This window comes from Zingiber officinale, chromosome 9A (assembly GCF_018446385.1).
Source record: "Zingiber officinale cultivar Zhangliang chromosome 9A, Zo_v1.1, whole genome shotgun sequence".
NCBI lineage: Eukaryota > Viridiplantae > Streptophyta > Magnoliopsida > Zingiberales > Zingiberaceae > Zingiber > Zingiber officinale.
In genome coordinates this window covers 1,484,214-1,494,631 of record NC_056002.1, presented here as the reverse complement: position 1 = coordinate 1,494,631, position 10,418 = coordinate 1,484,214, and the positions used below count along the sequence as shown (strand labels likewise).

Sequence of the window (10,418 nt, the reverse complement as noted above, 5' to 3'; positions counted from 1 at the left end):
GGAAATCAAGAATAAAAAATTTTCTTATGATGGAGATAGAGCAATGGTTTGCTCTTATGGAAGGCTTCAAGACTCCAACGAACTCCATGGGCAAAGTCCTCAAGAGGAGCAAGTGGAGCCAAGAGCAAGTCCAAAGGTGCGAGGCCAATGACAAAGTGACCAAGCTTTTGGTCAATCTATTGCCAAGCACCATCCTTTGCAAAATTGGAGAATTTGAAGATGCAAAGGAATTGTGGAGTAAATTGGTCAAGCTTCATGAAGAGATCCCCTCCACTGTACAAGAGCAAGAAGAATCCAGAGAGGGTGACTCTTTGGAGCAAGACCAAGAGGAGGACTCCGAGGTTGAGAGATGCTCAATCTCCGAAGAAGAAGTCCTAGAAAGAGCTTCATCTTCAAGGGAGTGCAATGAAGAGAACAAGGAAGGAGCATACTCCTTATTCCATGTACAAGATGATGAAGTCTCCACCTCTAGGATTGAGGGGGAGTGTAGATCAATGAACCCGGAGCAAGAAGAGGCCTCCACATCCGGGTCAAGTGAAGAAGAAGAAGAAGACGATGCCACCTCCACAAGTAAAGCAAAATCAAATGGAGGAGTATCATCTTCGGATCAAAAGGAAGTCTCTACTTCAAAGTCAAATGAAGGAGCAAGTGCCACCCCTACACAAGAAGGTATAAATAGTTCAATTAAAAATAAAAACCACATAATATGTTTTGAGTGTAGAGAAAGTGGGCACTACAAGAGCAAGTGTCCCAACTTGGCCAAGAAGAAGGGTCAAGTGATACAAAAGGGCAAGGAGAAGCCCAAGGAGACCACCCCGGGACAAAGAAGAGCAAGGAGCACATTATGTGCTTCTTGTGTCAACAAAAAGGGCATTACCGAAGTCAATGCCCCAAGGGGAAGAAGATGGTCAAGGCTCAAGGAGGAAATAGTCAAGGGGGAGCCTCCAAGGTAAAGAAGAAGGTAACATTTATTGAGCCTATCTCTTTACGTTATGGTAAAAAGCATGATAGTTCTAATTTTTATCATTTTAATGCAATTTATCATAAGAATAGAAAGCATGAGGGCATTAAGGAAAAGCATGTGGCCCTACATGCCAAGACTTCCGAACCTAGGATTAGGAAGATAGATAAAAATCTAGGCAATCACAATAAGGACCATAGTTATAAGCCTAGAAACAAAAATGCTCATGGGTGTAATGAAAAATCAAAATCTAAGGATTTAATGATAGAAAATCAAGTCTTGAGGTCAAGGCTTGATAAAATGGAAAAGACCCTAAAAAGGATTGAAAATATCCTAAAAGGGCAAAATGAGCATAACCTAGGTTTAGGGGTACAAAAACCATCCAATGGTCATAGAGGTTTGGGATACAAACCCAAAGCTAAAAAGGATGTGCCTAGTTATCATAGGGTTCCATATAGTTATGGAACAAACCCTAGGTCTAGAGGTCAAGTCAAGGATACAAGGGAAGATATCCCTAGAAGTATCTTTGCAACCAAAGTGACTAAGACTTCTAAGAAGTCTAAGAAAGTCACTAACAAGGTCGCAAGGGAGTCTATCCCTAGAGTTGACCTAGAAAATGTGACCAAGGCTTCCAAGAAGCCCAACAAGGTCGCTAGGAAGGTATCTAGGGAAGTTATCCCTAGTGAGTACCTAGAGCATCCAAGGAGCACCAATAGGTGTTGGGTTTCTAGGAGCATCTTCTCTACCCCATAGATAGTGTCAACTCCGATTAGAAGGGTAGTTAACCCAACTTTGAGGAAATTGACACTCAAGGAGCATTTTCAAGGTTTTTGTTAACCTTTGAAAATGAAATGGAATTATTATTTACTCATTGAAAGAGTAAAATGTGCCTAATGGTGGAAAAATTGATTTTATCTTAAAATGGCATAAATTGGGAAAACCTAGAGAAATACCAAGTTGGGATTTGGGTATTCTCTTAGAAATTTAAGGTAATCCGGGCCTTGATTTATGTGATTACTCTTGAGGAAAAATGGAATATGCCAACATTTGAGGATATGCTTAATTTTTTAAGTGGCATAAACAAATCAAGAGAAATAGAAATGTCAATTTAGGTTTTGGCATTTCTTTGAAGCATTTAGGGCAATCTAGGTTTAACGTTTTAAGTTAAAACAAGTGGTATATTTTGAGTTAGCTAAGTGGTTAAGGATACTTAGAAAGGTAATCTAGGTATATTTTATTTATGCTAAACCTTGCCATGATTGTTTGCCCATTATATGCCATGACATCATGTTTTTTTTTTATTATGAAAAATCCAAAAAAAAAAAAATACCATGTCATGACATTCATACATCATGTAGTTATAGGATATTTTCTTTTGAAAATTATTTCCTTTTGATGTATGTCATAACATAATCATGCATTAAGTTTAATTCCTTGTAATTAAAGACAAATGGCATTTAACAAGACATATTAACAAGTGACATCTTAGGTGGATGTCCAATATCTCTAAAATGCCTAGATAGATATGCATGATCCCTAGAATAGGGCAAAACCAAAATCTCACATCTCACAAGGACTATAAGGTGACTTGTATGTGTTTTAGTGCACATTAGATATAAGTGAGATGTTAGGAAGATGAGCAAAACTCAAGATGTTGATTTAGTGCATTCTTTTGAGTTTTAAGTTCATCAAAACATATAGTTATGTGTTTTCCCATCATTGGGAAAGCTAATGTACAAGTCATGTGCATTAAGCCCAAGGAATGTGATGGGATATTGGTTTTGAAAATTATTTTAAAAGGCTTTTGGAAAACCTTGGTGAAGGCTATCTTTTGATAGTAATCACCATTGAATAGTTAGACACAAACTTGAAGAAAACGCTAAAGTTTTAGCAAGTTTTCAAGCTTGTGTCAATCTTTGAAAATATGATGTACTTTCATAGAAAACTATTTTTTCATGATAAAGTATGCCCTAAATAATGTCTAAACGAAATTTCATGATTTTTGGATTTTTGTAGAATTTTCTAGGGGTTTCTGAAATTGGCTGAAATTGAATTTCAGCAATTTCAGGCCTTCAATCGATCAGTGGATCGATTGGAGTGCCTCAATCGATCAGCCGATCAATTGAGAAGGTATTTCTCGCGAGCAGAAGCTCGCTGGATCGATCAGCCGATCGATCTACACATCTTGAATCGATCAGTGGATCGATTCAGCAAGGTTCAATCGATTGGAACCCAACTCCAATCGATCCAAGTTGCTGATTTTGACTGAGAAGGTCTGATTTCAGCATCTTTGAACCTATTTTAGTCTAGGTAATCATTCCAAACCCCTGAAAATACATTTGTATACATAAAATGGGTGTTTTCGTGTGGAAAACAAGGATGGATTGGTTAAGGAAGGCTAAGTTGAAGTTTAGGTTGAGGTTTGTTTCAAATTTTGAATATTTGAACCTCAAAACTTCTAAATTGGGTTTCCTAAAGTTTTAGGGATTCCAAGTCATTGTTGGTGCAATGACAGAAGTTACCACCATGCCTTTAGGGGGAGGGACTCTTTAAAGATATAAAAATTATTTTTCATGAACCTTGGAAGGTGGTTAACCTTCCGTTAAGAACATGCTCAAGGTTGAGCGTTTGAACTTTAATGGGGAGTGGATATCCTCATTGTTCAAGTGGTTTCAAGTGGATAATGCTCAAGGATGGGCATTTGCCTACATTGGGGAAGAATGTAGGGTTAAGGATAATGAAGGGTATGGGACCTTCATTATCGTGTTGATCACAACGAGTGAAGTTGTGAACAACGATGAGCAACTCTTCAGGGGGAGAGTTTTCAACAAGTGAATTTGTTGATGTGTGCCCAAAAATGGGGCATGGTTTGATGTGTGCCAATAGGGGGAGAATGAATGGGAGTAAGTTAGGCTTTTATTACCTAGAGGGAGTTTGCCCTCTTAGGGGGAGAATGAAGGGCTTAACTTATGTATTCATTACCTAGCGGCATGAAGAAGGTTTAGGCTATGGGATTAGCCTAACTTACATGTGGTATTGTAAGTGATAGTGTTGGTATTGTCAAACATCAAAAAGGGGGAGATTGTTGGTGCAACATCCCTCAGGTCAAGGTTGACCTGGTTGACCAAGCTTGAGTCTTGATTTGGATTTCGATGTTTGACAATGCAAGGTTGATTGAAGAAGAGTCAAGTAGGTCAAGGATGACCAAATACTTGACTGGGAAGTCCTAACTAGGATGTTAGGCAGAAGTAAAGACCTAGTGAGTGAAGCTAGGCAGGAGGAAAATCCTGGTGAGTGAAGCCAGGTGAAAGACCTAGTGAGTGAAGCTAGGCAGGAGGAAAATTCTGGTGAGTGAAGTCAGGTGAAAGACCTAGTGAGTGAAGATAGGCAATTGTGAAAGACCTAGTGAGTGAAGGTAGGCAGGAAGAAAATCCTGGTAAGTGAAGCCAGGTGAAAGACCTAGTGAGTGAAACTAGGCAATTGGGAAAGTCCTGGTGAGTGAAGCCAGGCAAGAGAAATCCAGATGAGTCAAGGTTGACCAGACAGTTGGTGAGAGTCCAAGTAGGTCAAAGGGATTGACCGGATACTTGGCACGAAGAGAAAAGTCCAAGTGGGTCAAAGGGATTGACCGGACACTTGGTGGGGAGTCCTGGCAGGTCAAGGGAGTGACCAGATGCTAGACATGATATACCAATAGGTCAAGGTTGACCGAATGTTGGATTGAGAGGCTTGGGACTTGGTTTTGGGCAAAAACCAAGAGCTGGATCGATCAGTGGATCGATCCAGGCCTTTCCCAGCGAACAGAGAGCCTCTGGATCGGTCCGTGGATCGATCCAGAGGTCCCAATCGATCAGCCGATCGATTGGGACGCTGCTGGTTCGCGCGATAAGCGCTGGATCGATCCGTGGATCGATCCAGGTGTTTTCTCCAGAGCACAGAGGCACTCTGGATCGATCCAAAGCCTCCCCGATCGATTGGGAGTCTTCGAATCGATCGGGATCCGACCGTTGCGTCGTATTTGAGCTGCAGGCGTGCGATGACTGCGACATCTTTTCACGGTTTCATATCAAATCTCTCGCCAGCTTCTCCACAGTGCTCTCAAAGCTCAGATCGCTAGTTCTTGAAGGATCTTGGAGGTTTTCCAAGTCAAGAGACGGATCAAAGACAAGGAAGAAAGCTAGGGTTAGGGTTTCAGCACTCATTGTAAGTTTGTAAGCTTGTATTTCATTACCTTTCCCCTTCTTCTTGTATTGAGAATTTGTAGGGCTTCTCCGCCTTCGGTAGTTACCGAAAAGGAGGGTTTTATTAGTGGAGGATGCGTGAGTAAGTGTGGATTCTTGGACTAGTCACCTCTTGTGAGGTGGATACCAAGTAAACCAACCTTGTTAGCGTTGCGTGGATTGTTTCTTGTATTTCTGCTGCGCATCTTTGAAGAAACGAGCAACGACGAGCACCTAGCACGCGACGAGCTATTCATCCCCCCCTACTTTTCGGTCCTAACATGGCCCACTGAGTCTAAATAGGGCCAAGTTTGAGAAAGCTCCTCTTGCATAGGCCAAAAGAGGCTAACCGTCGAGTTGAGTTGGCAAGGTCAATTGGGGTCGATTAGAGCATGGAGTTGGGTGGCTTGGCTGGAGATGAGTAAAATACTGAATTGGGGAGCTGAGCTTCTGAAGTCGAGGAGAGCTGAGCAGAGCATAGAGTCGGGTGGCTCGGTTGGAGATGAGCATGACACTGAATTGGGGAGTTGAGCCTTTGGCGTTGAGGAGAGCTTATTGCCTAGAGTTGGGTAGTCTGACTGGAGATGAGTAGGGTACTTAATTGAGGAGTTGAGCCCCTAAAATCGAAGAGAGCTCAGCAGAGTGTAAAGTCAAGTGGAGCAACTGGGTGTTAATCCCCTTAGACAAATTGAGGAAGAACACTATGATGAATTACAATTGACCTTTGACTCTCCACTTCAGCAAGATTATCGACCTCTCCTTTGACGTGGAAACCTCTTGTATCACTCATCACTCCCAACATCATACAAATCCCCCTGCAACATCCTAAATTCCCACCTCGAGGTCAATATCAGCCTTGGGGCCGAGGCTGGCTGGTGAGTAGGCACGGCAGGTGTCAGCGGCCGGGCAAGTAGAGCGGGAGGAAACTTCCTGTTCAAATTTAAAGATCCAGTCCTTCATCGAACTAAAGGTTAAAATAAAGCTAAACCAAACAGTGAATTGAGAGGAGAGATCACATGCTCTGTGAGTGGATGTGGCATCCCCTGTCTCTATCTCTGATTCTATCCGTATATGTCTACTTATATGATTATAAGAAGGGTTTTCTGGAAGAAGATGGTGGTTGAGTGAGACCCCACTCTCGCCTGCCTTCCACACCATGGAACATGGCTTGCCCATTGCCATGCACCTAAAGGTCGATGCACTTTTATCTACCTTCGTACTGCCCAAATTAAGCTTACAATGATGATTTATAAAAGTTGTCGACTAACCGATATCCAACAATGAGCTACCCTAGTAGTTGATTTTAGTGAGTTCAAGTTTGGTATGATCACGATTGTTCATCAATTAGATGAAATGTAAATATATATATAGAGTTAAGCAATCTAACTTAAACTTTTACTGTTGAAGATAGGAGCATCTAAGTTCGCTGTTGAAGAAATATGAGCTGAGTAACTACTTTGAACTCTTCCTTCAATTGACACTTCAACATCAATATGTATTAGTAAGACATATCTTAGCAAGATAATGCCTATCATCACCTTACAAAATGCCTCGAAAGGCATGAGATAAACACAGAAGAAAGGAATTGTCAACTTATTCTTCAAAACTTTTAAAATTCTTTCTCTTCTTCCTAATGTAACTTTGCCAAGTGGAAGAAGTACATATAATACATAGGCTTGTAAGATATGCAATCCCAGCCAGTATTATAAGCTACAGAGGCAGAACCGGTAGATATTTTGGCCATGTGGAGTTAGGTCAGGATTGGTTAGGAGTTGGGAGCAAATCGCGTGTCGTCGTCTACAATTTCCAACTGTCCAATTCACAGAAATAAAGATCACACACATTGACTGACTCACCCATTTCTTCTACGCCCCAAAACAAGAATAAGAAAAAAAGAAATGAGAGAGTTTGGACAGAGAAACAAAGCGAGCAGCAGTGGCAGCACTGCAGCAACAGATGTTTCAGCGCAATAAATATAATAAGAAAAGAGAGAGAGAGAGAGACAATTGATTTGAAAGAAAAATGCAGTCCATCACGAGATTCCTGATTGCCTGTTCCTGACTAAGTATAAGGTTGGAAAATATTACAAGTGATGATGAAGGCACAAGAACTATTTCTGCTAAAAATCTAACTCACAGTGCAGCTTCTTCTTCCTAAGGATCTTTCTCGCTGCTCGCTATATGTTTCAGTAAAAGCTCACACGAAAATAATGGAAAGTTTCCCTTAATTATGGCCTAAACTAAAGAGGGGGAAGAGAAGAAGAAGAGCCAAGCTACAAGAGACAGAGCACCTAAAAAAACGCTACCTAAAAAGCCGCAAAATCCAATCCGCTATAGAGACACCGCTGCCAAAACGGAGGTTAGACATGCACCATCGGCGAGTGGACTGGAGAGGGATTGCCGGGCTCAAAAGGAAGCAACGGGAGGAGCGGCGGTGAGGACCTCGGTCTCCTTCTTGCGGCGCATCTCGAGGACTTTGCGGTGGCTGTTGGAGTGGATGTGGCTGACGAAGGTGGGGCTGCAGGCGGGGCGGTACTCCGGGAGGAGGCGGCCGGACTTGAACCGGACGCCGCAGGCGTTGCAGAGCGTCTTGGCGCCGAGCGGGCCGGCGCGCCACTGGGGCGTTTTTTGGACACCGCAGTGACTGCACCGCCGCTCGCCGGAGGGGCCAGAGGCGGTGGGCAGGAATTTGGGCTTCCGGCCGCGCTTCTTCGGCTTGTGCTTCTTGATCAGCGGCGGTGGCAGTGGCGGCGGAGATGGGATATTATAAAGGAGGAAACTTTCCTCATCGGCGCCGGCGGAGGGGTCGTATATGAGGCAGGGTGGAGAGGAGGACGTCGAGGAGCACGAGGAGGCAGAGGAGGCGGAGGAGGACGAGTCAGCGAAGGGGAGCGGGCCGGACATGGACCAGGCGGCGGTGACACCACGGGAGCGATTGCTCCGCTTGGCCTTTACCGGGACGATGGCCTCAGTGGAGAGGGCACAGACGGTGGGTCCAAAAGAGGGACGGGAGTTTTGTCGCTGTGACACAAAGACGCCGGCTTGGCGGTTTTCCTTTTGGCCCTCTCCCAGCGGCAAAATAAGCGGTGGAGCACAGGAGCAAGGCGGCGGAATCTCCGAGATGGAGTCGTCCATGATCATGGACATCCATTCAAGTTCTTCAACAGCATCACGACCCTAAAGACGGGAAACAAATCAAAATTACACCTCAGAATCAATCGAAAATCACTGTCTAAGCACTAAAATTGCAACTTCGCTTTCTTTTCTCCACAACGGAACTCACAGGGAGACATATGTCCGAAAGCGGCGGCGGTAACGGCGCCTGGAGCTCGACGGTGAGACCCGACGCCGAGGAAGAAGGCGAGGAATCCGTGCCGGCTTTCTCGGTTTCCTTTCCCCTCGCTTCAGCTTCGGTTTCCAATTCCCTTCCTGCGTCGTCCACCGCCGGTTCTTCCGCCTCGTTCTCCGCGAACTCACCTAGGTTCAGAAGATCATCAACGGAGAACCCCTCGCCGGAAAAGCTCCACCTTTCCCCAACCCAACTTGTCTCCTCGGCCGACAACTGCTGCTGCTGTCCCGAATGCGAACTCTCCTGCCTCAAACTTGCCTTCAGCGCTTCCATGGAGTTTTCCTTCTCAACCTGCGACCCAACCACACCATTAAGGAGAAGAATAAATCGAGAAACCAAAGTCCAGGCGGCGGCATCGATGAAAGGTTCCACCTTTCCCACCATTTCCACCTAAAGGTGAAATTCTACCCTCGCTTAGTCGTACCTGAACGCCCAGGCCAAGGGTGGGAGATGCTCGAACCGAGAAGGGAGGAGAAGGTGCAAGAGGAGGCGCAGAAGAAGGGTTGCAGAGGAGAGAGGCAGGTGCAGGAGGGGAAGAAAAAGGAGCCGAGCGCTCGGGTCATTCAATGGCTTTGTTAACAAATGCTCTGTCCCTTCCTTCCCCCCGAGAACCCCATTCATCCACCCTTTTCCTCCTCTTTTTTTTTTCCCTCAACTTTAAATTAATTTCAAGTTACCATTTTTTGAAAAAAAATATATATATACAGTATAATAATATTATACTAGAGGAACCAAATTTCATACTATTTCATTTATTTTAATTTTACCTTTAAAATCTTGAGTGATAATTAAGTGCTACACTATATCCACTATGATGCACTTCCCATGGTCCATATCTTTCGAGTGACACACCAACGCATTGGGCTTTTTCTCACTAAGGGAAATGAATTTGTTTTATTTAAGCTTTTAGCCATATCTTTAGGGGAAAACCCCATATCCTTTCCGTATTCATGTGATGCTGTTTCCTAATTATTAAAATTCCAATTCCCCCTTTCCTCATGGCTCTACAATAGTTACTGAAAAAAAGTGATTAAAATTTAAAAAGAACAATATTATCAGACTTCGGTGATTAACTCGACTAGGCAGGGATAGAATAGGAATTAGAGTCGTAAATGCAATTTTTGAAATTATATGTTTTTGTTCTGAGAGAATATTTTCTCGGAGTCACGCGCTTCGCAGGCATCTTTCCGTCAGGAATCCACGTGACTCGGGTGAATTGACGATGACGCCCCTGCGTGAGTTGGCGCTCGCCGACGGTTATTCGTTCCGTAGATGACAAGCGAGCCGTGGTCCAGCGCGCCTCGGAGCGGCCGCCGGACGGCCGAGGCGGCTTTTGGGGGAGGGACGGGAACGTCATTTGAGACTTTCACCGAGGGTAAATCTGGCACAAAAGAGTAATTGGTTCAGAAAAAAAAAACGAGGGGAAAAAAAACTCGCTCGGCCGACGGCCGGGTCGCTTTCTTTCAAGCCGGCCTCTCACACTCGGACCTGACGAGTCGGGCGGTGATTGGGTGAGAGAGGTGGGGCCGAGGGTAATGGGTTCGAAATTTGAATCCCTGCCTTGGATTCTCACATTGCAAGACGAGAATATAAACGGAAAAGGAATTTATAAAATTTATGGAATTTGAATATATTTGGAATTATGCGTTGGGAAAATTGGCCTGACATCGGTGGGCAAATAATGAGATGGTTAAGTTGTAACTTTTATTGCGAGAGGTTGGACCAAATCCAGATCAAGAAATCTAATAGCGTGCACGCTTCCATTAGGTGAGTTGGATGGATTCCACAGCATGTTTCTGGGCCCCGAGTTATTTGCGACTGTCGTAGTCATTTTATCAAACTTGATTGTGCTCTAGTTGAATTTTTACTCACCTCTAAACTTTTTGTTA

The 10,418-nt window shown here is 44.0% G+C and overlaps 1 protein-coding gene across 2 annotated transcripts; it reads right to left on the bottom strand.

Moving 5' to 3' along the window:
- Positions 1-7,191: 7,191 nt before the first annotated feature.
- Positions 7,192-9,162, bottom strand: LOC122021050 (GATA transcription factor 5-like). 2 transcript variants are annotated; one of them, XM_042579124.1, is made up of 3 exons: positions 8,902-9,162; positions 8,464-8,820; positions 7,192-8,357 (listed from the first exon to the last, which is right to left on the bottom strand). In XM_042579124.1, the coding sequence occupies exons 1-3, from the start codon at positions 8,911-8,913 to the stop codon at positions 7,587-7,589; spliced, it is 1,140 nt and encodes a 379-aa protein (XP_042435058.1). In that variant the 5' UTR covers positions 8,914-9,162; the 3' UTR covers positions 7,192-7,586. The 2 variants fall into 2 exon arrangements, with proteins under 2 accessions (XP_042435058.1, XP_042435059.1); XM_042579125.1 differs by having other exon boundaries at positions 8,954-9,162.
- Between the last annotated feature and the right edge of the window lie 1,256 nt (positions 9,163-10,418).

What these genes read in the sequence shown, in the direction of transcription:
- LOC122021050 (XM_042579124.1), bottom strand. An exon ending in TTTCGGACATATGTCTCCCT is followed by an intron (nt 8,358 to 8,463) that starts GTGAGTTCCGTT and finishes TCCCGTCTTTAG; the next exon opens with GGTCGTGATGCTGTTGAAGA.